This window comes from Amblyomma americanum, chromosome 9 (assembly GCF_052857255.1).
Source record: "Amblyomma americanum isolate KBUSLIRL-KWMA chromosome 9, ASM5285725v1, whole genome shotgun sequence".
In the NCBI taxonomy this organism is placed as follows: Eukaryota; Metazoa; Arthropoda; class Arachnida; order Ixodida; family Ixodidae; genus Amblyomma; species Amblyomma americanum.
The window spans coordinates 135726023-135748510 of NC_135505.1; the positions used below are offsets into that span (position 1 = coordinate 135726023).

General features: G+C 48.5%; 1 protein-coding gene across 1 annotated transcript in view; it reads left to right on the plus strand.

Moving 5' to 3' along the window:
* LOC144104475 (uncharacterized) overlaps positions 1 to 17064 on the plus strand; it is a 212759-nt gene extending 195695 nt beyond the window's left edge. Inside the window, 5 exon segments of the mRNA XM_077637516.1 lie at positions 4286 to 4363; positions 7781 to 7986; positions 11773 to 11919; positions 14138 to 14392; positions 15876 to 17064. Coding sequence (XP_077493642.1) covers positions 4286 to 4363; positions 7781 to 7986; positions 11773 to 11919; positions 14138 to 14392; positions 15876 to 16140 — 951 coding nt within the window. The 3' untranslated portion in view covers positions 16141 to 17064.
* The last annotated feature ends 5424 nt before the right edge of the window (positions 17065 to 22488 follow it).

Sequence of the window (22488 nt, forward strand, 5' to 3'; positions counted from 1 at the left end):
ATTATTAAGGTTGAAAATGCAGCTTTTTCGGTGATGGCCGCGCTGTGCGTTGAGAAAGGTTTCATTAATAAGATGGAAAATGCAGTTTTTTCGGTGATGGCCACGCGGTGCGTTGAGGACGGGCTGCGCAATCCGTTATTTTTTTCTTATCGCGTTTTTCAGCGCGTGTGTGATTCATGAGCGCCTCTTTTCTTGTATAACGGCGCCGCTGCCTGTGTTGTGGCCATGGAGTGTCGATTTTGATTCGACGCCGCGGTGTGTTGTATTGAATGCGCGGATTGAATGGGTGTGCCTGAGAGTGATGTGTTGTATTGAGTGAGCCTATTCGTAGTATAGTCGAAGATTGTGTATGTCGAATGCAGCATGCGGGGAAGGGTTGTTTTTATATTTTTTTCTGCACCGTGATTCTAGCGCTCACCGTAGCGTAGAGCATGCTGGCTTGGTGGGCACCCTTTTAGTGCATGCGTTCCCCGCCTTCGCGGACCTTCCGCGCAGTGCTCGCGGGTGTGTCGTTTTGATTTGGAGGGGGCAGCCAATCGGGACAGAGTTCTCGGGGCTCTTTCTACAGAAATTGATGAGTGTCGTTTCACTATGTCCCACCGCGTATGGTAAAAGTCATTGGCGTCGCATGGATTCCGAACTTTATTGCGAGGTGGCTTGCCGCAACGTTGCGCCTGACAATTGTTACACGGTCCGTTACGACGCATTCGCGTAGTCAAGTACCAGCTCCTAATTCCTTTAAAAATTAAAAGGGGAAGGAGGGGGGGGGGGGGTTCTGGCGACTAATGCGACTGGTAACCCGCGACTGGGCGCTCTCCTTTACGAAAATTTATTTAGACTGTCCATATAATTCTGTCTCTAAAGTCTATAACTCTGTATAGACAAATCCTAGAGAAGAGTCTATTGGCAATGCAAATCTCATGTCTATAGACTATGAATGGACAAAAACAAATATCTATAGCAAGGCAATAGAGTCTGTAAGAAGTGTATGGACTGTCTATTGACCATTTTTGCAAGGGTCTTACCATCTGGTAAGCTTAGGCCTAAAACAAGCTAGCAGCTAAATCTCTTCGGACTGCGCGCCATCGTAATTGCCCTTTTGTTACGCTGAAGACCCTTGTCCTTGGGGATTAAATTTATTATCGCGCGGCAACTGCAGCGCCCTTCGGTGGGCCGTTCAGGTCTCCCTTTCTAAGCGGGGCGTCGCTATAGCGGCCCAACTTTTCGAGCACGTGTCAGCCGCGTCTCCTGCGAGTGAAAAATGCCTGCTTGGTATCTGTATTGCTCCGGGCTTTGTTTTGTATTTTTTTTTGTCTCTCGGCGGTGCTCGTTAACTGCCCCCCGCCCCCCTCCCCTCTGAGGAGACGACAGCAAGAACCGGACGAGAAGTCTTGTAGAATGCGCGCCGCCGTCGCCGCTACGCAGGATGTACCGCTTATCGGAGTGGCGCGCTCGCCTGCGGTGACCTTGGCAGAGCCCCCCTCCCGTAGTAAGCCGTCCCCGCGCGCTGCTTGAGCGCCGTTTGTGGTGCGTGATCTGCTTTTCCGATTTCTGCCGACTCTTTAGCTTCGCTGCCTCCGCTTCTCATCCCGCCGTGCAAGGCAAGGCGAGAAACCAGAGTGTGTAGAGGAAGACATCAGGTTCTCCGGAGTTTGGATAATGCCGCGATTTTGTACCGCGTTCGTTCTGTACGAAGTTTTAACGCGACAGCGTTAAAGGCCGCGGGCGGTCTGCAGAAAATCTGATGTCGCCGTTGTGAGCGAGAAATCACGGGCATGGCTCTGGCAGGCGGTCCCCAGAGAGCAACCTTGAAGGTAGGGGGTGGGGGGAGGGGGGTGGGGGAACCTAGGTCACGTGACCTTGCGGCGTCATCACAACCAGGTCACCGTGACAGGTGGCAGTTAAAATAATGATTGGGCGCTGGGGGAGAGCAAACTGGCCCGCACAAGACCCCACCGCTGGTAGCACCTGTCATCGCAGGGCAGTGGCGCATCGCTTATCCGCTGCACCACTGCGCCAGGAGGAGTATGAGGACTCCCAGAGGTCTGTGAATGTAAAGGGGGGAATGTCCTTCTGCATATCGCGTCATACCCTGAAGGCGGAGCGTAAGTGTCCCAATTTTTGTGGTCATTGGCGCAAGCGACTCGACACCGCAAAACTAGTTCTTTTTGAGATGACTTTTGAGCTTTGGCGCTGTCGATTTTCGTCGAAAAACTGCGTAAAAAAAATGTCTTCATCCGAGAAACTGTTTCAGCGGATCGTATCATAGCGCACACTCGCGGTGATCAGTGAAGAAAACTAAGTATAAATTAATTTCCAGTTCTGGAAGGAACTGAAGAAGCTTCCCGCAAATTAGTGCCGAGTTCTGTGCAGTATATACAGAGCCTACTTGCTGTATTGGTACCCAATTCAAAAAAAAAATCTGCAGTCACAACAGTTTTTTTAGTATTTTTGGCCGTAAACACGTGGTAACAACAGAAAAATTTGTAGTAACAGCACAATTTTTTTTGTAGTTACGCCCCCCCCCCCCCCTTGTCTTAGCAACACAACTACTGTAAAATGCTGCAGTAATACAGAAAAGGCGGTCGATACGACAGAACTAGAGAACATTTTATCTTATTTTGGGGCAAGCTTTTCCTTCGCTTTTTTTTTTAGGTACTGACTGCAACACATCGAAACATTATGCGATGAGCTTGTCGACATAATTTCGCAGTTGCTATTCTTAGCAAATCGCCGACATCTCGAAGATAAGCGGCACTGGTACAAACGCGTGATCTGAAAACATAGGCTGCGCGATCTACTCGCGCAGTGTGTAGTTCGTACGAAGGGCCCTCAGCAGGGTGCGTGGCAAGGTTGCGTTCTGTGAAACTGGTCACGCCAGTTCAAGTACTAGTTTCTCTTCTGGTGTGGCGCTAAGCTTTCCTGGCTACCTACCGCCTTGGTTGTCCCCACGATGCCGCGTGATATCGCGAGGTGGTGGTGGTAGTGGTTTTTTTTTTTTTGTTAAAATAATAGTAAAAAGGAAGGAAAAGATTTTTGCTAGCCCCGGCATCTGCCGTCGATACTGAAGCACCTGAGCTGGGGCAGCGGAAATAAAGGATAGCAGGCAGAATGGAGATATGAAATGAAAGAGGTGAGGGGACAGGAAGAGAGGATAGGGGGAGAAGTAATGTGTACAAACTATTTACACAATAAGAAATGTGTCCAGGTTGTGCGCGTGATTAGTTCATTTTAGAGGAAATAAATCACACCCGCGCACAGCACTGTGTTGGCTACAATTGGAGTGGGGCGTCCAGTTATTAAGCGTTCAAGGTAGAACTCGCGGAGCGTTCGGTCACTGCGTGTAACTACCTGGCGGAGAGCAGCCGGGACGTCAAGCCGGTGTGTTCGAGTTACATCGCGAGCCAAAACTCGGAACGCGCACAAAGAAGCAGCCGTCAAAAATGTCTGCTTTCGTCGTTTTTTTTTTTTACTTTGCACTGCGTGACAGAAACGTCGTTGACGCTAAGCAGCAAAGTAACGAATTCACTAACACGCTGCAGAGAGAGATTTTCTAGGTCACAGTTTGCTATCTCCTCGTCCACTTGTCCGTCAAGTTAGTTCGGGTCACAGTCGCGGAAAGCGTGGGCCTCGGTGGGTTTTTTCTGCGCCTTTTGGGAACTTTCTGACGTTGCTACTTGTGTGCACTTGGTGGCATGGCAATGGCATCCTCCTGGGATACGTGTGTGGTCGATGGTGGACTCTGCGGTTACTAACAAGCGGTAGAGCCTTCAGTGCTTTTCAAAAGCGCATGCCTCTGGCATCATCGGTGCATCCACGACCATCGCTTTCTCCCCCGACTAAAACTGCCTGGGTTGCGGTCCCTCCCTACGGAATGGCCAACGCTTCCTTGAGAATGGCACGGGCCACTTTGCTTTTTTCCCCCAGCCTGCGGCCGTGAGGTTTGTCCAGAGCAGTACCAGCATAGTTTAGTTTACCATGTCCCTTCATATTATGTTCAGGGCAAGCATCATATATAGAATGTAAAAGTGTGTTAACACGCAAAGGACGTTACCCTGCTTGAAGGGTACCAATAGTCAACCTTGTATTCGTTGCATAACACACTTCGGGTGTTTGCACGTGTGCAGTTGGCGTACTGTTAGGTTGAGTGGACACCTCACGGCCCTAGGCTTCTCTGGCCCGTCCGTTCTCACGGAAGTGTTGCGGCATGGCCTGCCGTTCAACACTTGTCCGCTGGAACACGAGTAATGAGACGGGCGTTGGCCCGCCATCTTCTCTCCTCCAGGATGCTCGTCGAAGGGCCAGCGTCGCTTGCTTCCGCCGACCCTCGGGAGACGACTCCCGCGGAAACCTTGTCTACCTCGTAAGCTTCTTCAGAAACACGCAGAAAAATGATGGCTGGGCATTTGCATTGCCAGTCTATCCTCAGTGTCCAGCTTCTCGAACACATGTAGTTGTGCTTCTGTGTTGCTTTCACGCTGGGGGCTGTACCAGTCTTTGCTTCTTTCTTCTCCCCGTGACACACTTTGTGTGCTTGTATATGGCTTCCTTCACGCTGGCCTGTGGTTAAGGCCGCATCTCCCCTCCCCGACATTCCTTGCGGCTGAGGCCGCCTATCCCACTTCGCTTCGAGTTGCTGCCTTTGGTGACGGGCTCGGCTTCACTCTTGGTAGCTCCCGTGATGTGCTTCACCTCATCCTGGACCTTTAGTGTCCCCTGTCCTGTGTTCGCGATCCCGTCTCTTCAATCCCCTTCATAGTCCTGGCAGAAGATAGAGACCTCTGTCGTGCACAAGCTTTCTTGAAGCACCAGAACACTCACTCCTCTCTGCTCGTGCTCTCTGTAGGAGCAAGTGTCTGTCTGGCCTAAAAGAGCAGAAAAGATTAGCATTGTTTCGTGTAGCTCGGCACCTGTTCAAGCTGTTGTATGTTCTCTCTGACCTGTTGCTCTGTGGTTGCCTTCGTACGGCGGTCCTTGACGGCGGCCAGTAATCTCCAGTCACCATTTCCCTCCATCCCTAGAGTGTTCCCAATGACGCCAACCTGTTCCTGTGAATTCCTTGACTTCCTCGACGCACCCTTTTCACTGCTGCCTCCAAATATGTTTATTTCCTCGATATCCTCTGTGTAGCCGCCCTATTAGACCCATGTCCTTGGCGTTGCATGTTGCGCCCAAATCTGCCTTCTCTACTTGGATCCTATAGGTGTACTCCCCGCCACTTCCAATGCCTCACGACCTGAGTGGAGTTTGGTAGTGAACTTCAGAAGAAGAAAAAAAAAAGCAGCCCGAAATGAAATAACCCTTGCCCTGCCCGTTACACCTCAATATCTTGGGCTGCCAGAGCAGAAAAAAAAATCAATACCGAGGTCGCATTAGCGTATGGCAACCTATTGGTGCATCGCCTGTTGAGCGTTACCTTAGTTGTTTTTTTTTTTACTCGCATGCCAATCCTATGTTGCGCCGAGCGTATTCACTTCTAAATTCGTCTTCATTAATTCGTCTCCCGGCTTGCCTAAACGAAGGTTGTGCCATCGGCAAAGCGGGGGCTCTCGGGGTAGCCGCTGAGGTAATAACCTTCGGAAGTCTGCAGTGGGAACCCCAACGATGAAAACATCGTTCACCTTGAGCGTGACGTTCGTATGACCGATAACTCGAATCATCAGATATGCGTGCTCAGAAATTACGGTCTTTCCTCTATGGAAACTTGGCGCTCGCGTTTCTTTGTTGTTGTTGTTTTTTTAGTGGCGACGCACGTTGCAGAGGCCCGCTTCTACCATTCACTCTTGCGCACTCTTTGAGGCCTGGAGGCATGCCTTCGGGCGAAATTGATCACGATGTAGAGTGGGTGCTGCTCGCTGCCTTCACGGTCTTCCTGGCCGTGATTGGCCCGTAGAACTTTCCTTCCGCTGACTCGAGTCGGTAGCCTTTGCTTACAGGCGCGCCTGTAATTGCCGCCGTCGAGTCACGGTGCGCCGTATAATCGACGGAGCACGACGCGCGATTTAGGTGGCGCTGTCGGCGAAACGGGCTGGGCAATTGATTTGCGGGAAACTATCCCCAGCAGCTCAGCCAATCGGCCTAATATTGGGAATGTATTGGCGAAGGCCTGTCCTACAAAGGACCGGAGTGAAACTATCAATTTCCAATATTCGGCTGATTACCTGTGCTGCTTGGGATGCAGCGCATGTCTCAAGGGATGCGGGCCGGGGGGCGGCACTGTCTTCCTCTGCACCACCCGCTGTCATTTTCCCTTATTACGTACACACACCGAACCCTGCTGTTCCTCTCATTTTGTGTGCGTGTTTGTCTTACTCCCCACACGCTGCTCTCAGACGCCCAAGGGCATCCTTCGGATGCCTAGGAAGTGAAACGGTAAGTGGAGCCGGTAGGTTCTTACGATGACCGCTACGTGGAGCCACTATACTGAACTTTCTATGGCTCTGCAGCCAGTGCTGGGCAGGAAAGGGAAGGAGACGGGCCTTTGTCTCCTGAAGGCTGGAGGACCGAAGCAGAACGTATAGTATACGAAAGGCGACGGGGACGAGACCAACGAGCTCACAGAAAATGATCGACCTCTCTCAACGCGTTTAACTGGCTGGACTAATTGGTGCAGTAACGCAGCGCGGTGACAAAGGCCCGTCCCCTTCCGTTTCCCGCTTAGCCTTCGCTGTGGAGTAAAAAAAGTTGACCGCGAGTGTAGACATCATAGAAGCGCCGTTTGTGTCCCGCGCCATGCGAGCCAGTTCGGGACGTAGCGTTTGTGGACGAAAGTGATTCCTCGTTTAGAGACTAAGCGTGTTCCCTATACTTACGAGGCCGGAAGGCCGAGATAAAAGCGGTTTTTGGTTCTCGGTACCGAGAGCAAGGAATTGAATATAAGCTTGTTTCCTGTGACTGAGGTTTTGACAGGTATGCGTTGTGTTTTTAGCGAACTGAGCCCGCGATATCCTCTAAACACTGGCACATAACCGCCGCTGAAAACTAGTTCAGTATGTTTTGTGCTTTTAACTGGCTAAAGATTTCCATTTGACGGCCCAACATGAGGCCCCGCAATCTGCGCTTAGTTTCGCGTTGTTTACGCCGGAAATACAGCTGAATTGGGCAGCTTTCGTTTCTTATTATGTGTCCTTTATGTGTTTGCAAGATGTCATTTCGGGCCGTTTTGCTTATTCATACCCTTTTGGTGCTAGTTTAGAGCACTTAAGCAGTGCAACCATTTGGTTTGGCTGACGTCTCTTGCGTGTTCTAAAAAGACACCGCTAATTTAACATGGTCATGTGAAATCGGAGCAGTGTCATTGTATATTTATCAATGAGTGTGTTTCTCTGCGTGTGGGTCGTTCCCGCTGCGGAAATAACTATTATCACGGCATTATAGTTTTTGTAGCGATAGCTACGTTACGGTAGCATTTCGGGCCGTCAGCGTGGCGGCGTCGCCACCCTTTCACGTGGTTGGTCACGTGTTGCGGAGCAGCTGCCGGCGCCGTGGCTGATCACGTGACCAAGTACCACTCAGCCAGCTGTAGCTATCGCGTCACTCCAGGTTTAACCAGAGCTAAACCACCGCCAATTTTGAGGACAGTTGAAAGAAACCAATTCCTACGTAGCGTTAGCTGTATTGCAGGGTTGACAGCGTCGGTGGCAAGCGTAACGGAAGGCTCAGTGGCGTCACCAACGTGGGCTGTTACACCGTAACCATATTCTACCTGCAGTCAGTGGAGCATGTCAGCCGCGTGTTCACAAGTCTGCAAGTGCGATGTCAGTGTGTGCGTGCCTCGCAGGATTCCCGGGGCCGGCTGTTCAGCATACCGGGCGGCAGCGTGGCCGGCTCGGCTAATTCCGTGCCGGGTCCCATGCGTGCGCTGAGGGCGCTCAACCTGGGCGCCCGGCGCTGTTCGCTGCCCGTGCCTCACGCCGTGCACCTGCCCTCACCCACGGCGCACGAAGCGGACGCCGGGCCGCGCGTGGGAGACGCCGGCGGCAAAACGTACGTCGCGGCCACCGCGCCAGTAGATACTAGAGCGCGATCCGCTACCGTGATCTGTTTCGGCGAGCTGGAACTCTTACCTTTACAGTGACTCTAGTCCTCGTGCCCCTCTGTTAGATACCTTTAGTATAGCGCGTACCGCTCACTGCCACTGTGCATGCGGAGATCACCTCGAGGGCGCCAGATGGCGCCACGTTCCCGTCAACAGCGCGCATGCCTGCCGCGTCGGAACCATTCATAGCGTGCGCAGTGGCGGGGCGCGGTAAGCGTTTTGCTAAAAATAGACACCTTTAGCATACCCCGTTAACAGGAGTACCGGCAGCCCGCGCATCGCCAGTGCTGCCGCGCTGATTTTTCCTGATGCGGCTGGCGCGCGCGCAGCCGCCAGTTACCTGCCGCCCTCCAGGCGATGTGCGCGTGCGCCCTGACAACTCGCGGACTCATGGTACTCCGTAATAACGGTAGCACGGTAGGCTAAAGGAGTCCAGCAGAGAGTTACAGCAAAGCGTGATGCGCAATCCGCTACCGTGATCCTCTTCCGCGGGTCACTACTACGTACGCGATGATTGGTCCCGAGGCAGCAGGCGCGCACGCAGCTTACGGGAACGTGGCGCCATCTGGCGCCGCCATGCCCAAAACGGTATGGCGGCGCCAGATGGCGCCACGTTCCCGTAAGCTGCGTGCGCGCCTGCTGCCTCGGGATTAATCATCGCGTACGTAGTATTGCCTCGCGGAAGAGGATCACGGTAGCGGATTGCGCATCACGCTATGCTGTAACTGTCCACTAGACTCCTTTAGCATACCGGGCTACCGTTACGGAGTACTATAATTCTGCGCGTTGTCAGGGCCCATGCGCACATCGTCTGGAGGGCGCCAGGTACCCGGCGGCTGCGCGCGCGCCAGCCGCATCAGACAAATCAGCGCGGCCGCACTGGCGATGGGCGGGCTCCCGGTACACTGGCAATGGTGACAAGGTATGCTAAAGGTGTCTATATTTAGCATAACGCGTACCGCGCCCCGCCACTGCGCACGCTCTGATTGGTCCTGACGCGGGAGGCATGCGCGCTGTTGACGGGAACATGGCGCCATCTGGCGCCCTCGAAGTAATCTCCGCATGCACAGTGGCGGTGAGTGGTAGCGGTATGCGCTATACTAAAGGTGTCTAATAGAGAGACACGAGGACTTGAGTTACTGTAAAGGTAAGAGTTGCGCATTGACCCACAACATTGCTCTCCCAAGTGCCCAAATTCTGAGGAAAAGCTGCATCTCTTGCATGCAGGAGGCAGACATGGTGCAGTGCTTAGAGTGCAGGCTCAGTCCTTTTGATTCTTGCTGCCGAACTCATTTTACTCTTGGCAGATTACTGTTGCTCTGAATGATGTAGCTTGCTAGTAATGCGTCTGCTGCACTAAGCCCTATCTCAATTAGTTACGAACAAAATGCTTGCCATGTGGATGGGTGGCGCCATCTGTTGTAAATGTCACAAGTCACAAACGTTTCAACAATCGGCGAACACTTGCGATAAAAAACATCGTTTTCAGTGACAATATGCACTCGGGGGAAAAAATGAAATGCCGCAAAGCGCGAGACCAGTTGGTGTACAAATGGACCGTCAGCAATGCTCTAGTGCTTAATGATGCAAAGGAGTTGGCTTCTTCACAATACATAGATGCTTTTCAAATGTGATCACGTTTTGCCAGTAGATGAGCGAGCGCCGCAGAGAAAACAAATGCAGAACTCTAAGAACTATGCAGTAACAAACTTAAGGTGACCTCTATTGGTAGATTAATGCATTCTAATGACAGAAGTAGTTAATTTCACTCAAAGCATACCTTTTATAAGCTAGAAAAGGTCAAAAAAGAAATACATGTGTCGCTACATCTGGAGGTTTTTGCTAGCGAACTGTGGTGCTTTGGAGCATTTTTTATTGTGCATCGCTGAAGATAGGCAACAGCGCCATTCGCTTTTAAATCCCAATCATGAGTGTGAATCGAGTAACGGAAAATTTTTTTAACACAATTTTCCTGGTAAGAGGTGCATTTTTCACTGCTGGACAAATGTCAACACAGCCAGAAACAGGCAAAGAAATTGATTTTTACTAAAAAAAATTAAACGAGACTAAAGTCCTCGCTTCCCCTTTAACACTCCTGACTGTCAGCCTTACAATTCTCGCAGTGTCGTCCTGCGTTCGTCCTTCTTTACTGATGTAGTTAGTTGAGTTGTTGGATTGAACTTCCAGCTTGCATCATTCAAAGCCAGGATGTCAACTGTTTTGCCAGTTCCTGAGACAAATGCCAACACACTAGCATGAGTTGGTTGGCTAGACATTACTTCTGCAGCACCAACTACAAACGAAGGCAGTGATAACTGTGCAACACAAATGCTCGTATAGTGCAGTCTTTACTGGTGCCTTTTATAGTTGGGTCTGTAAAACTAGCTGTTTTTTGGAAAATGTTGTGCCCTTCTTTTGTGGAGCTCTTGTGTACATGTTGTTGTTATTACTGTTCTCCTGTGAGGAGCCTGGACAGCTGGCCAACAGTGTGGTTATTACCGTTCTTCTGAGTGGGCCAAACAGTGTGGAAATAGAACTGACCCTTTGGCATATTTGGTATTCGCTTGAGTGTTTTGCTTCACAGCTGCGAAATTAGCAGCAGCTCTCAATTTAATCCCAAGGAACATTGTTTTAGTCAGAACATTTGTGAGTTCTTCAGTGCAGTGACAGCACTGGTGACACTCTCATGAGCCCAAGTGAATGTGACCAGTGGTGAAAATGGCTATTATGATGACACTGCCGTGCCAGATCATGAGCGTGCTGCCATCTCAGAGTGCCATTTTGCAGCGTTCTGGATTAGAGCCAGCCACTCAATAAGCAATTACGTGAATATAATCGGAGCACTATACATTTACCCTTAATATGCTGCCTGTATAGAGTGGAACAAAAGGGGATATAGCAGGTGCCATCTAATCCAGATGCAGTTAACTTTGTCTTTCTGTGCAGTGTAAATGCCATGTGGTGGCATGTAGGAACTAGAAAGTTGAGCAAGAAGTAATCAAGAGGGCTGAAGCAGGTGTATTTTCACAGTAGCTACTATCTGTATTCTACCCCTCAAGTTACCCACTGAGGAATCTATTCTAAAATTCTTTTGCTATTGGCTTTAAGTTAAGTAGTAGTTGAAAGAGAGGACGCTCAGATTTGTACTTGTCCTGTTTTTTCATGAGATGGGCTTACATGCCTGTTAAGTAGCAAGAACGTACTCAGTTTTGTAGCGATAGCTACATTACGGGAAAGACTGACTTTGCAATTCAACTGAGCAAGTTCCACTTGGCCAGCTGTAGCTATCGCGTCACTCCAGGTTTATTTGGATACGCAGTTTTCAAGCACAGTTGAAACTGTGCGCATTCTGCAATGTCTCCTAAGGTTTTTACTTTGTTTAATCTGGTTGGTAAGTGCTCGTTGGCTTTGCACCCTGATTTTGTGACTTGACTTTTGGCGTTAACCATCCCAGAGCTGCACAGGGCATGACAGACACTGTAGTGGAGAGCTGCAAGTTAATTTTGACGAGAGCTGCAAGTTAATTTTGACTTTCTGAGGTTCTTCAGCATGCACTGACGTTGCACAGTACACAGTCGTTTTCACATTGCATTGCCATCGAAATCTGGTCACACAGCCATGATTTGATGCCACGACCATAGGCTCAGCAGCCAAATGCCACACCCACTGACCTATCACAGTGGGTCAGTACACAGCAGTGTCTAACATCTCTGCTTGCCACTGCTTTGTGACAGGGAATGCCACCTGGAGGAAGACACGGCAAGTTCTGTGGCAAACGCAGATGGCTCACACCACCACCATGGCGCGAGGGATGTCAACAATGGTGTTGGAGCTTCCAGCATCACATCCCACGAGCACAATGGCCTTTGTGCCGATGACAGGTAAGGCCTCAGATCCTGTGAGGAACTTGGGCTTATGAGATGCTGGCGGGGCTTCAGCATTAAAAAACAGGGTGCCCTGTCCATTGCATATCTGATGCTAAAACAACTTCAGTGTCGCTAAGTTACGTCACATTGGTCTTGTCTTGAAGCCATCGAGTGAACGGCAAAGCAGATGCTGCTTCCAGGAGAGATCAATGCATGTGCAATACTAGTACACTACAACATTGTAGTGCATGGTGCAGACATTGTTGGACTGTAGATGACATAGAAATAGATTCCAACTCTCTTAAATTAATCGTGCTGATTGGCTGGTATCTTCACTGGGGTTACCTGTTGGGAAGTATGAAACTGTGAGTGCACACCTACAAGAAAGTTCATCTGTGTCAGATATAAGAGGTATTGTATACAAATCTGACTACTGGCCAGATTTCGTAGCTTTTTTTTTTTTATGGATAAAGCTGTCCTTCAGCCTGGTGCTTGGCTTTGTAGGGGCTAGCAGTTTGATAGAGCACCACCGATTCTTATACCACGTCACACTAGAAGATTTTATGTCATTTGAAGAGAGGCTATTCAGTACACCAAATGCCGCTTGCCCTCATTCTGGGAAAAGCATGCTTCATAAGAGAAATGTCAGGCATTCATTTGACTGCAAACAGGTTTGTTGTTGAACACCTGCGCTGGCCATGGGATATTTCCTTCTAGTCAACCGTTGGCAAGATAGGCACCAGCAAACTATCATCTGGTACTTTCTGGGTCTGAAAAAAAGCCAGGGATGGTGACCCACGTTCCAGGTATTTCTTCTGCAGAAGCGGCAGGTTGGGAAATGGTGGGAAAATTTTGGGGGCCAGATGCACTCGGAAAAACAGTCGATCTCGCATGTATCAAACTTGAAGGACGTCATGAAGTAATTCGATAAATTGACGATTCAATATGCAAAAGTTGGCAATAGATAAGACTATCTGTAGCATAAAAGCAAGAATACAGTGCACTCGCGCAAGCGGCGCCCTTCCTGTAGCAATGCGCTGCTTGCCAGCATACTGGCAGCACACAGTTCTCTAAGCATCGTTACACCTAGGACTCTTGTATGGGCTAGTTGGTGCATGAAATTTGCCACAGAAGACGGCGCAACAGATGAAGACAAAGGAGGTGCCGATCCTGTCGTTTTGTGTGCCTCCGTTGTCTTTGTACGTCGCGCCATCTTCTGTTGTAAAATACACTTAGCTTCCTTCATATCAAAGTTACAGTGGACAGTGCTTTGGAACTAGCCACTGCCTATCATAAGAGGTATAATCCTGTCACGAGTATGCCACAAATATAATAATGTCTCATTAAAAGTAAGCTACAGCTGGTTTATCTCCTTTGGCAGTGAAGCACGTTAGGCGAGGGTTGCCGTTAACCTTCAGTCAGCTAGGTTGGCTTCATCGCACAGCAGCGGTGTCATGTGGAAAATGATTATGATACCAAAAGCTTCCCTCAAGCACACCCCACATTCACCTCGTCATGCGGACTTACAGCGCTGCACTGCAAGTCCGAGGCTTCGTAGCGGACCCGTCTCTGCACGCAAAAAGTGATTGCGGGAGCGCCGCTAAGAGAAGCGCCACTTGCAGGGGCGCAGCAGTGTTCAGTATGTCTAATGTTGCGCTGAAGACGAGTTCCGTAAATGCTAACAATAGTGCTATACTTTCGCATGGGACCTTCAAGAGGATTTTCTAACTGTTCGATATAAGCAGTAATTCGATATATATATGGAATCGACTGACTATAACAGTAAATGGTTTCAGTCAATGAGTGTTAAGTTGGTGCACAGGTGTTTTCTACCATGAACATACTGGTAAAGCAGGTACAAGCACTTGGGAGCATGACCCATTCTGAGATATTTGAGAGTTTCAGCATTGCCGGACAGCCATACGGCAAACACGGTAACATTGCTGTTGGTACTGTTTTGTCAAGGTAGGTAAACAAATGCAGCGATGTATATCATTGCTAGAGGTCTTAGATGTTGGACAAATAACTGCATCGTCTGTGTTTAATTACAAGGTAAGCAGCTTGCATCAACCTGGAGCTGCTGTAATTAGTAGAGCTCTGTCAATTGGGCATCTGGCATTGCACATTCACTTTCGAGTCAACTTCATTTTTTCTTTTCTTTGCGCATGGCGCACCTCTTCCACGTGTCTTACTTTTCGAGTTTCCTGTGGTTGGTTGGTGCTTGTCTTTGCAGTGGCACCCTCCAGAACGGTGTGTTGGAGGATTTGGTGGCCGCTGCTGTGCAAGACACCCTGGAGCTGTCGGATCGGCTGAACGGTGTTGAGGAGATGATGGATGTGGACGATCTGCGGGCTCACGGCACGGAGGATGAGGGACATGACGTGGATGAGGAAGAGCGGGAGAGGGAAGGCGGAAGTGGACGGATGGACATTGCCAGCATTGACCTGCTGCACTGGGCTGCCCGAGTAGTCCTTAGGGTGAAGTTCTGGTGAGTAGGAGATTTTTGTGCACAGTGATATCCTGTCAAGCTTGGTGGCCGTCAGAACTGGAAATGAGTTTCTCTATATTTTTATAATGTGTAGAGAACCTCTTCGGTACGTTAGCGCTGTTTCCCTGTTCATACGCTCAAATTCCTGAGTAATGAAAATGTTCCAGAGACATCACACTTTTTCTTCGTGTTACCTGTTGTCACATAATATTTCTTGATAACTACATTCAAAATTTCGACATATTCTGGTCGTGTGATATGTTCAACTACTGACAGCAGATGCATACACATACGAGGTGGCCGAACATGGAGGTTTGTGACATGGAGAGGTGGTGGCAGTCATCTGCCATGATGGCGCGATCAGTATGGGCCCTTACCGGATTCACGCAACTTGAGAGAGACCAGTGACACTGAGTCGCCCCGGCGTCCTACCCACAGTGCGCTGGCACGGGCTGCCGAAGTATCCTAAAGCGATGATGTAGAAACCTGTCCACTTTCATCATTGCCAACTTGAATTATCAGATGCGTTCTCAAGGCTCTTCAGCTTTAAAGACTGCACAAATGAGGATAGAATTCTGAGAGCACAAAATATCACCTAGTACCAACAATATCAGTGTCAATGAATGCCTTTTTATCTTATCCTCTATTGCATTTTTCAAATGCTTAGGGCTTTGGGCCATACGCTTTCCTGTATAATGCGTTCTTTCCCCGCATTGAAAAAAATGCATGAGCGCAGTTCTACTTTACACCAATGTAACTAGGGAGTGTTCAACTTTAGAATAGTCGTAAATGTCGGTTTGCCTCAGTCTTAAATTTAGCCTAATCAAAGTGCGACTGGAACTAGAGGAAAATGCAGAATATGCATGAGCCTTCGTTTGTTTTCCTTTATTACCCGTACTGTAAAGCCTTTTGGACAGTTGCTCAATACTGGCAAAGCGGTGCAGCAGAATCTCGATGACACGAACCTGAAAGGATCGTGAAAAATATTCGTAACATCCGAAACTTGTTCCATTCAAAATGAACAAAATTCGTATGCAAAAGCATATGAAATGCATTCTTGCAGATAAGTTTGCAGCTGGTGGGAATTATTTACGGCCGCGCGCCACCGCCCACTGCTCACGGCCCGTACAGTGCGACTGGCGATCGCGATGTCCATGATGTACGGGCCGCTTACCACCACTCACTGCTTGTGGTGCATACCGCGCAACTGGCGACCCCGGCATTGAGGGTGTGCAGGCCGTGCTTAGTGAGCACTTGAAGGTGCTGTTGCGGCTCGCACATTCATGTCATCCGCAGTGTTCACAACGTCCGAAATTCTATACATTGTACAGAGTGCACTCTAGCAAGGGGACGTTACAAATTTATATTGACAGTTATCATTCATATTCTACAGTACTTCCCTTTGTATTTTCGAGATTTATAGTTCAGAATTAGCAGGTGTCTGTTTGTTCTCTTGGCTGACGTCATGGCGGCTTCCATTCAGGTTGAATCGAAGTCGCCAGGTGCTCGCCGGCCGCAAGAGGCTGGCGCCAGTGACCAAGCAGCGGTTCAATGCCGCCCGCTACTTTCTGGGCGGCCTGCTAGTCACCGCTGCCCTCGTGACTGCTCTCGTGGTGCTTTTTCCTGGAGCGTCATCCTGCCCACACGCAACGAACAGCGCGAACTTCATCGCGCTCTGGCACGACCTGTGCTACTACGGACCTGAATTTGTGACGCGCTGGAGCGGCGACGGGCCGCCACCAGTGTGATGACTCTCAGAAGAATGGAAATGTTCTTTTCTCATTTTTTTTTCTTTGTTATCTCTGTCCTGGTGACTGTACAGCCACCATTTCACAGAGTGCATACAGAATGCTCGCCGAAACCAGGTCAGTGTTGCTTGAAACCCAGGGCACTCATTTTTTGTTTCGCCACATTGCTGAGTGCCATGTAACTAACACTGTTCCCTGTGCAATACTTACCACAATATTTTTCTCAAACATGTGAGACGAGAGATTATTAGGCTCCTGTTGATGCGGCACTCTCACATAAGCCATTGTTTTATGTCTGGACGAGTGTCGAGTGTACTACACAGTTTGTATTTAATTAAGACTTACCGTGTATTAGCAGCAGTGCTAAATATGTTCTTGTTTTTCTTTCCTAATAAGTTTACAAATAAAGTAGTTGTAAATTTGACTGTTTCCCAAGTTGCAAAGGCCTGTTTATCCACTATATAAGGTTTAGCTTTGTGCTTTGCATTCTTATCTAAGCCATGCTTTTACATCTGTAACAGTGCCAGGTGTACTATTTTTGTTCAAACAGGCCTTTTCATCTGTGAGAGTTGGCAAAATGCTAAAGATGTTTTTGTTTTTGTTCCATAGTTTATAACAGCAGTAGTTTTAAAGTTGACCATCTTCATAGTTGAGAAAGACCTCTTTAGCTGAAAGGTAGTTTATCCTGTGTTTGGCAGTTTTCTCATCAGCCATGCTTTTAGATCTGGACCAGTGTCAGGTGCACTGGATTTGTATTTAAATAGAATATTATTCTTGTGTGTGCAACTGTTAGCAACAGTGCTTAGTGTTGGTTCTTTTCTGTTTGTGAAAGTTTATGATGAAAGTTGTTTCGAATTGACCATTTTCACAGTTAGAGTATGCCTTCTTTGGTTGAAAAATAAATTTTAGTTAAGTGTTCATTACTACTTGCATCGCATGAACCTGTTGCTTCATTTCTCACAGCATGTTGATGGCAGAATGTCTCTGCATACATAGTAGTAGTGGCAACATTCTCATGTGCAAATGCAAATACAAGGTTCAGAAAGTTTTTGGTGACTATTTTTATTAGTTTTGTGAAGTTGTAAATGTCCAACAGTTGTACGCTATGTGAGCAACCACTCTTCAATTTAAATCTGCCTCGTGTTTCTTATTGGTGCAGTTGCTAAAATAAGTAATCCATGCATAGCATTATACCTCTCTATGCTATTCACCCAAATTTAATACTGCTACACACTTTTTCTTGCCATAATTGAGCCTTAAACAAATGTATGCATGTAATTTAATACAAAAACCAGATGATACCAGACTAAGCTTTTTCCAAAACTTTCATACATCATCCTTGCTAGTACATCAAAGGTGAGCTCGCTGCATGCAGTACCAACCTGGTCGATATATTTAAAATTAAACGTCACTTTAAGGAAATGGTTTATTGTTGAATATAATGGATATAAGTTATTTTGAAGGAATGGGCTTTAATGGGAGTTTTTAAAGTTAATGGCTATGTTTTAGATACCTCATTTATAGAAATTAAATTTTCATACAGCAAGATACAGTAATTCCTCGTTATAACGAAATCGCTTTACTCGAAATTTCTTCCGGTCCCGATCCAAGCGCATGCATCTTAAGTCGCATTATCAAAAGCACACGAAGAGCATGATCCGCTTAGAGCGAAGTGGCGAGCGGAGGCATCGTCGCCGCAGCGGCGACCCTTTTGTGCATGCAGTGACAAATTAATATCGCTGACGAATTAGTCTCAGGCAGGCACAGAACAGGCCAGAAAAGTACCAAACCTATGACCGATGATTTGCCCAGCAACGAGTACCAAGCGAGTGCCAAGTGTCCCCAGCTGTCTACAGCGGATGCAAACGGAAGCGCGCCGAATCGGTCGTAGTCGCATCGCTGGTGTACCCTGTGATAGCATCCGAACAAAAATAAAATTTTTCACGACGCTTTGCGATGCCAGAAAACCACAGTCTCTTGGATGCCGAAAAGTGGCCAAAAGACCGCAGGCAGACTTGCGCCGTAGCATTCCAAGGGGTGCGCTCGGTGAGCAAAATTGTACCGCTCTGAAGAACATTTCTGGCGCTGAAACATGCCAAAAAGCACAAAAGAAGTGTCCCTCCGATTATGAGCCCATTCACGCTTGCGAGTTGCGAGTGAGGTGAGCTTTCGGCAACGAACTGAGCTGCTCCCTGGCTGCTGTAGCCGTCGCTAAGCCTACCGTTTCACATAGGCTAAAGAACAGGAAACTCTCGAAAGTGCGCGAATGTCATTCCCGAGAGTTTTCGCTTCAAACAAGAAGGCGACCCGCAGGTCGCGCTTGCAAGCGTCAACAACGGTGCTGTCGAGCTGCTCCCTGGTCGCAAGCGACTGCAGGTTGCACGCCCTTTGCCATGTTCGACGCGAGAACCTACGTTAACAAATCTGGAAGACGACTTTGGGAAAGCCAGTCTAGAAATTTGCTTGCCGCTCATCATAGCCTGCCTGCATCGCAATAAAACACCGCGCCTAGCTTCGTTGCACTTATGACAATGCAAATCGACCGATAACTTGCCGAAAACACGAAAAATCCGAGCGTCGCCAGCGGCGAGTCAGGCTGTCAACATGGCGGGTCAGCGCAACCACGTTGTTTTCCTGGCGATTTTCTCGAGCCGGTCATGCTTGATTCGCGCCATCCGACTAGACAAACGGTCTAAATGCGTGGTAGGGTCATTGAATTTTGTTCCTAGACATCGGTCAGCAGCACGGACGCGACGCTGCACGAACACTGACACTCGAACCTTAGAATTAGCACAGTGTCGTCGACAACGGTGCGCCGTAAAACTCAATTGCAAATTTCACAGCCATACGCCTCGGGAAAAAAAACTTCCCAGTAATCATGAGAAGCCCCTACTGCAAAACCATTCAGTTTTCACGATCGCGCTGCATATCTACAATGATTGGCTAATCGTTTTTCGAGCACAACAAACACAACCTCAGACCCAGCCACAGAATTTCCGTGACCCCCCTCCCGCCTCCCACATGAAAGCGGCCACTGCCTTCGCGATTCGAAATACCCCGAAGGTTGAATGCATGGGCGGCGACCGCGGCCTCGTGCAATGCTTGGTCAGATGAGAGCAGGGGTTGCACGCGCCCGGTAAGAACTTGAAACAGCCAAAGCTCACTGCCTTTTTTGCACCTGAATAAAGTTTGCTTCGCTGAGTACATTGCATTTTGACTTCCTCGCCATTGCGGCACAATTAAAGCTCAAGTGCTTTAGAGTTTTCTCGGGTGGTCGCTTATATCGAATTACCGCTTATAACGAATTTTTCCGCCGTCCCGTTGACTTCGTTATAACGAGAGATTACTGTATAGCGACCTAATCGGCCATTTTTTACTATGCTGATTCATTACGGGGCGCAAAATTTATGCGCCGTGCAAAATTTATGCGCCGATTCGGCACCATAGTATTGTTGTTCAACACATGGCAGATTTGTACTTCAGTGAATAATGCAAGGGCCTGTGATTCTATTTCCAACATTTCAATGTCCTGGATGCACTGTATATAAAAAAACGCAATCGAAATTGTAACCGGAAACTTCTTCCACCGAAAGCGGCCAGCTGAAAAGAATGCTTGGAACACACGTGCGCATTATCTCAGCAAGCACGCATGCAGCGAGGAAGCCGTCACATTCAGCTGTTGGCTGTGCTCTGTTTAGTGTCCCAAGTTTTACTCTAGGGCCACCTTGTGCTATTGTGAGTTTTTAATTGTCGAGCTGACTTAGCTGTAGACAAGAACAATGTAGTTGGTAACACAACGCTACCGCCGGATGTTTCATGGCGCTCATCGGCTGTTCACATGTGGGAGTACTTGGCTACTAAAAGGAGTTTGCTTCCATAACATGCAAATAATCGTATACTTCTAAGTGTATCCTTTATTATGCAGCATAAGCTCATTTCTGTTCCTCCATCAATCTCAAAACGAGTGCCAGAAACAAGCCCACTTCTCGATGAATTACTTAGTTTGCTAACTATGCTGAAGGCTTCTGAAAACTAGAAGGAAATGAGCTTTACTTCGATGAAATAAAAAATTGTAGCTGATTTGCATAGTTAATAAAATGTGAAGCAGGTGCACTAGGACTGCTTACCCCTGCTATACTTTTCTATACATTTTTACACTTTGTTATGCTTTGTTATTAAAGGTTCTCGTGCACACAATGCAGCGAGCGGCGTGAAGCAGAGGTCTAGGGAGCACCACATGCACACGTCTGCTACCCGTGAAAGCTGAGGGGTGAATGACACAAAGTTAAGGGCAAAGTTGAGGGTGCGCAAGCGACAATCCGGAGTAGCAAGCGCCTTTACAGCACTGCCCGGTGACGGCCGTGATGGCCGCAACTGTGATATGTGCCACACTCATTGGCTGCAGCTGTGCGGCAGCACCGCCTACTCACTGCGCTGCGTGACGCGTGCGTTGCAACCTTTTTGGTGCTTCAAGTTCACGGAGAGAGAGAGAGGCCCCGGACAGACATCGGCGAAATCCGTGATTGCGGCTAGAAGTGCTGCGCTCTAAGCCAGAAAGCTTTTCACTCAGCAGCATTGGCTTGCATGCACCTCAATACAGAGAACAGCATGCAGGAGAAGATGTGGGATGGATATGCCCTTCTGACGTCAGCGATTAAAGGTTGCTAGACCAGGAGGCTGCTCACAAAAGAAGCGAAAAAGTTAATTTTGAATATATCGACCGCACTAACTGAGCCTCAAATTTTGAGGAACTGTAATTCGGAATATGGGGAATAAAGTGCAATAAGCAGTTTATGTTCGCAAATCGGGTGCCATGGCCTCTTGAAGTGCATCCTGCACAGGGCGTTTCCCTGGTATAGTATACTGGGTTTAGTGTTCCCAAGTGACGTGTTATGTAGGGTATCAGTGACATGGGTTCTTTAACGTGCACTGACACAATCACTCGCACTGCTTTCACATGCATATGAAGCCCCTCTTTAATATAGGCACGGTCCCGCTACGCCACGCAGACATGTTGATACGGCTGACTCACAACCTTATAGTCGAGAGTTTCCGACGCGCCGATGGAATGGCTGGCACCATCTATGGGAGCCTCCTGTAACAGTTATCTTTGCTATCAGTCCGGGGTTTTTTTGTCATGCCGACGACAACGTCAACACCAGCTTTTCTGCGATACCAGGCCTTTACTCTTTCGCGTAAAAGTGAAAATTTCCCGGATTCAACTTCAACTCCACGCTGCTTTCCTGGTTCTTTGAGAAGTTTAGTTTTCTTTTCGGCAGCAGTCTGATGGTTAAAACAGTTCAGCAGTGCAGCTGGCATGCTTGATGGTATCGACGTCCCACTGATTTCACGGGGCTAAGTGGCAGAAAGCACAAATCAATTTCAGTTAACCAGAATTCCGCCATCATCAAGCCTTCGGTCTGGTACATGCATTTGCCACAAGACAATCCTGCCTTACTATGACTATACATGAGGGCCACCCTCACATAATACCTATGGGAATGCTCCCAACCCATGGCAGTTACCCTCCATAGCCCTCCTCATAGGAGACCGCTCTGCGAGCTACTCAACCAGCTGGCCGAACATGGCTAGTGGACAGAGCTTTTTCATGAGGCCCAAGACCGTGGAGTCTTGGGCAAGTACAAGCCTATCCTTGAGACCTTCGTTCTTTTCTTAAAATACTGTTGTCCCTCCTCCTCCTTGTCTTCTAAGACATTATTCCTTCAAGATCCGTTGTTTCCAAGGTGCTCACGTTGCCAGTGCAGGCATTTCAGTTGATGTATTCGGCCGAGGGATGGGCACTCGTAGCGCTTGTTGAAGGCTCTCGCAGAGCATACTGGCCGCACACTAAACGCCATTTATGTTGTGGTAGGAAAGCTCGTTCGCACGAGAAAGTTCCAACCTTTAGTCGGATAGAACTCAAGAACGCAGCGGCGAATGCCCCTCAAAATAAGCCCTCCAGCCAGTGGTGCCTACTGGTTCTCGTGACGCTGTTAATCCCATTTTACGGAGGCGCCTGCCAGCTCATCTTCGACATCACGCTGAGGAATTAACCATGACGTCAAGAGAACTACTCGACGCCATTTGCTGGAAGGCCTACTTTGAGGGGTGTTTGCCCGCCTAGGTACATATATAATTTATATATATACATAATATATGTAGCAACCTGCTCAACATGTCAGGTGGCAGCTCGTAAGAGGCTGGTCGGGAACAGCAACCTGGGTTGCACCCGAACCTAAACAACCTGAGTCCCACAGATGGCAGCACATGCCATTGAAGAACAGTGGCACATCTTGACATGACCACTACGCCAGGGATGTATAGAGAGAAGGACCAATTCTGCGTATA